The 5000-nt window shown below is 40.0% G+C and overlaps 2 protein-coding genes across 2 annotated transcripts in view; both read left to right on the top strand.

Moving 5' to 3' along the window:
• Positions 1-3392, top strand: part of LOC134176936 (rho guanine nucleotide exchange factor 12-like) — an 8978-nt gene extending 5586 nt beyond the window's left edge. The window contains exons 11-19 of the mRNA XM_062643624.1: positions 292-438; positions 495-689; positions 799-856; positions 924-985; positions 1047-1148; positions 2421-2463; positions 2523-2586; positions 2692-2789; positions 3236-3392. Of these exons, the coding sequence (XP_062499608.1) occupies positions 292-438; positions 495-689; positions 799-856; positions 924-985; positions 1047-1148; positions 2421-2463; positions 2523-2586; positions 2692-2789; positions 3236-3336 (870 nt within the window). The 3' untranslated portion in view covers positions 3337-3392. The remainder of the gene's footprint in view (positions 1-291; positions 439-494; positions 690-798; positions 857-923; positions 986-1046; positions 1149-2420; positions 2464-2522; positions 2587-2691; positions 2790-3235) is intronic.
• Positions 3258-5000, top strand: part of LOC134176937 (uncharacterized) — a 4079-nt gene continuing 2336 nt past the window's right edge. The window contains exons 1-5 of the mRNA XM_062643625.1: positions 3258-3415; positions 3488-3545; positions 3624-3710; positions 3985-4099; positions 4798-4883. Coding sequence (XP_062499609.1) covers positions 3366-3415; positions 3488-3545; positions 3624-3710; positions 3985-4099; positions 4798-4883 — 396 coding nt within the window. The 5' untranslated portion in view covers positions 3258-3365. The remainder of the gene's footprint in view (positions 3416-3487; positions 3546-3623; positions 3711-3984; positions 4100-4797; positions 4884-5000) is intronic.

The raw sequence follows: 5000 nt of genomic DNA, 5'->3' as shown, positions 1-5000 counted from the left end.
TTACAGCATGCAATTGTATGTAGCATTGTTTTTCTGTTTCCCTGTCTCAGGCACTGCCCTATCTGTCTGTCTATTTGTCTGTCTGTCTGTCTGTTTCTCTGTATGTCTGTCTGCCTGTCGGTCTGTCTGTTTGCGTGTCTGTTTGTCTGTTTGCTTGTCTGTCTCTGTTTGCTTGTCTGTCTGTCTGTCTGTCTGTCTGCCTGTCTGTCTGTCTGTATGTTTGTCTGTATGTTTGTTTGTCTGTCTGCTTGCTCTACTTATCTATTAATTTGTTCTAACCGTTTTATGTAGCAACCAGTTGCTAGTCAGGCTGTGAGCACAAGCGAGGAGTCTTCTGTTGCTGCAATGGAACGGCATTCAGTGGCAGTAGATAGGAGCGTCTCCACCACCAGTATGCCAGACAGCAAGACAGGCACGCCTATAGGAAAACGAAAACGGGCAAGTTGCAACAACTAATTGATATTAACTTATGTTAATCTTATTTCTTGCTACAGAAATCAAAGAAGAGTTCTAGTTCATCACAGCCTGACAGCCCTCTCAGTCCTTTGTGTAGCAACGGACACACAGTCAGAATAAACAGCGATGGTAGATCAGGCAGTACGCTAGACTTCAATACGACCGTCAGTGACGTCAGTCACAATTCAGTGGCAAATATCTGCATTGATGCATCAGACGAAGACGAAGACATGGTATGCATGATTATGTTATACATGATGATGTCCATGCCTGTCTTGCTGCATGTCCACTCGCATTTGCCTGCAGACTTGCTTGTGTGCACTAATTGATATTAATTTACAGAAGACTGATGATTCTACGGGACCGTTTAGTGACTTGGCTTTACTAGAGAAGATGCCAGGTGTGTGGGCAGTGCAAGATGTTGTAATAATATTGTCAAGTTTTCTCACATTGTTTTTATTCTGTAGCACATTTAGCCGTCTTTGTTAATTATCTCATCAGTGATACAAGTCATGATCCAAGCAATTTGGTATTTGCAGTTTTGTTTTGTATTGTTCAGGATTTTTTATGACTTTTTGTTTTTTGTGTAGTTTTTTTACTTAGTCAGTGGTGTCTATCAGAGGTATCAAGGCACTAAGGACCTCAAACGCATGGCAAATGACATTTATCAGACATTCTTTTTGTTGACCGCAGTAAGTTGTGTGTGTTGTATTGGAAGGATGCATCTCACTGAACATTAGGCTACTGTATTGGAGGGATGCATCTCACATTACACTAGACTATTGTATTGGAGGGATGCATCTCACAATACACTAGACTATTGTATTGGAGGGATGCATCTCTCAATACACTGGACTATTGTATTGGAGGTATTCATCTCTCAATACACTAGACTATTGTATTGGAGGGATGCATCTCACAATACACTAGACTATGTATTGGAGGGATGCATCTCTCAATATATATATTTTTCAGAACTGTCATCAAAAGCACAAGGCAAATTACAAGCAAACTACGACATAAACTAAAATGCAAACTACAATGCAAACTACAAAGCAAACTACAATACAAACTACAATGCAACCAAGCACACACACACACACACACACACACACACACACACACACACACACACACACACACACACACACACACACACACACACATACACACACACACTCACTACACTAGACTATGTATTGGAGGGATGCATCTCACAATACACTAGACTATTGTATTGGAGGGATGCATCTCACAATACACTAGACTATTGTATTGGAGAGATGCATCTCTCAATACACTAGACTATTGTATTGGAGGGATGCATCTCACAATACACTAGACTATTGTATTGGAGAGATGCATCTCTCAATACACTAGACTATTGTATTGGAGGGATGCATCTCACAATACACTAGACTATTGTATTGGAGGGATGCATCTCACAATACACTAGACTATTGTATTGGAGGGATGCATCTCATAATACACTAGACTATTGTATTGGAGAGATGCATCTCACAATACACTAGACTATTGTATTGGAGGGATTCATCTCTCAATACACTAGACTATGTATTGGAGGGATGCATCTCACAATACACTAGACTATTGTATTGGAGGGATGCATCTCACAATACACTAGACTATTGTATTGGAGGGATGCATCTCACAATACACTAGACTATTGTATTGGAGAGATGCATCTCACAATACACTAGACTATTGTATTGGAGGGATTCATCTCTCAATACACTAGACTATGTATTGGAGGGATGCATCTCACAATACACTAGACTATTGTATTAGAGGGATTCATCTCTCAATACACTAGACTATGTATTGGAGGGATGCATCTCACAATACACTGACTACTGTATTGGAGGGATGCATCTCACAATACATTAGAGCACACTGCAATACAGTCTTTATGCCATAGTTTGAAACTTGTCACTCTTTGTTAGCCGTTAAAGCTTGATATCGAGTCTGCTATTGTGAAGCACATTGGTAAACTTGTTTCTATGTCGTCAACTTGTTGATCATCACAAACTTGTGTGTTTGAACAGAATCAACTTTTAAGTCTAAAAGCGCTACCGACGAATCACTACACGTAGTATTCAGCAAAGCACGGTGAGTCAGTTTGCTTGCTTATTTTTTTGTTTGTGCGATTGTCTGTCCATCTGATTGTTTTATAGATTTTGTTGTGTTTATATGAGTGTTGTTTTGTGTTTGTAGAGAGTGTGCGTTTGCTGTCGTCGCTCGACAACTCAGCGTGTTCAGAGCTAAGAGAGCACTTGGTCTTGGTAGTATGTTTGGTGACACGGTTCTGTCTGGTGAGTTGTGCGATAGTGGACAGACGCTGTTAATTCCTATGCTATAGCGTTGCCTGGCCATGTGTGTTTGTGCATATGTTGACTGTGTCTGTCTGTCTGTCTGTCTGTCTGTCTGTCTGTCTGTGTTTGTCCATCCGTCCGTCTGTCTGTCTATCTGTGTGTCTGTTGTCTGTTGTCTGTCTGTCCATTTGCCTCTGTCTGTCTGTCTGTCTGTCCATCTGTCTGTCCATCTGTCTGTCTATCTGTCTGTCTGTTGTCTGTCTGTCCATCTCTCTGTCCATCTGTCTGTCTGTCTGTCTGTCTGTCTGTCTGTCTGTCTGTCTGTTTGTTTGTCTGTCTGTCTGTGTTACTGTTCATCTGTATTTGCCAATTAGCGGCTTGTTTACATTTTTACTTGAAAAATGTGGGTACAATCGTGTTAATGTATATTATTATTGTTATGATAGAACATCTACCCAAAAGCAACTACGTAGAAGTGATTAGCCAGTTGCTTCTTCCGCCTTTACAACAGATGACTTCGTATGCACTCGTCTCATTCTCTCAATAGTCAAACATGTGAATTACATATATGTGTGTATGTGTTTCAGTAGTCATGGTGATGAATCACCTCAGACCAAGAACAAAAGGTATGCCACTGTCATAAAGTGGAGAACATGTGGAATACATGTGTGTATGTGTGTCACTGTGTGTGTCTGTAGAGAGGCAATGGCATCGTGTTTGGCCATTTTTCTACAAGATGTTGGTGTAAAACTGAAGGTATTGATTAATGTGCTGTTTTCGTGTGTGTGTGTGTGTGTGTGTGTGTGTGTGCTTGATTTTTTGTCAATGTGACAGCTGAAATCTGATGCGAATCGGTTGGCCAGTTTTACCAATACAGTGAAACTTACGACCAAGAGCAGTGGCTTATTCAAGAACAAGAAGGTCAGAGCTAAAACTGTTTGTTACACTGTTTTTGTTCGTGTTTGTTTATGTGTTTTTCTGTTTAGTTGTCTGTCTACTTTTCTGTCTGTTTGTGTGTATGTCTGTCTGTTTGTCTGTCTGTTTGTCTGTGTTTCTGTTTATCTGTCTGTTTGTCTGTCTGTTTGTCTGTGTTTCTGTTTATCTGTCTGTTTGTCTGTTTATTGTGCATGTGCCCAGTATTTGGTTCGTCTGTTCAACATGATTGTTTTATTATGTAGTGACATTTGTTTACTAGGTACATGTAATAAGTGGCCACGAATTTGTTGCAAATCACTACCATTACCCAACATTTTGTGATCATTGTGATGGCCTTTTATGGGGGTTCGGTTTCCAAGGCTACCAGTGCCAAGGTAAACGAATTGTGATTCAGACAGCATTTGCACTTGATGTATACGAACCCATTGAAGTCTAATGTATTGTAAGATGCATCCCTCTTATACAATAGTCTAGTGTATTGTGAGATGCATCTCTCCAATACAATAGTCTAGTGTATTGTGAGATGCATCCCTCCAATACAATAGTCTAGTGTATTGTGAGATGCATCTCTTCAATACAATAGTCTAGTGTATTGTGAGATGCATCTCTCTAATACAATAGTCTAGTGTATTGTGAGATGCATCTCTCTAATACAATAGTCTAGTGTATTGTGAGATGCATCTCTCCAATACAATAGTCTAGTGTATTGTGAGATGCATCCCTCCAATACAATAGTCTAGTGTACTGTGAGATGCTTCCCTCCAATACAATAGTCTAGTGTATTGTGAGATGCATCCCTCCAATACAATAGTCTAGTGTACTGTGAGATGCATCCCTCCAATACAATAGTCTAGTGTATTGTGAGATGTATCCCTCCAATACAATAGTCTAGTGTATTGTGAGATGCATCCCTCCAATACAATAGTCTAGTGTATTGAGAGATGTATCCCTCCAATACAATAGTCTAGTGTATTGTGAGATGCATCCCTCCAATACAATAGTCTACTACTAATCTCAGATAGTATTGTCTGCATTACAACTGCTAGTCTCTCCTAACTTTATTATATTGCAGTGTGTGGGTTCAACGTCCACAAGCAAAGCTGCAACACAAATCTTCAAGAAATGTGTGCAGGCCCTGGACGGAAGTCTCCCGTTGTGGTAAGACTCTCTAATTTCTGTACTAAATTATTAGTTGGTTTATGTATAAGTGCCCTGTGTGCTCAGCTGTCCACGTGTTTGTTTATTCTGTTTTAGGTGTCTGAATGTCTATTTTTG

This window comes from Corticium candelabrum, chromosome 3 (assembly GCF_963422355.1).
Source record: "Corticium candelabrum chromosome 3, ooCorCand1.1, whole genome shotgun sequence".
In the NCBI taxonomy this organism is placed as follows: domain Eukaryota; kingdom Metazoa; phylum Porifera; class Homoscleromorpha; order Homosclerophorida; family Plakinidae; genus Corticium; species Corticium candelabrum.
Note: the sequence above shows the minus strand (reverse complement) of the source record. Positions and strands in the feature narration are given on the sequence as shown.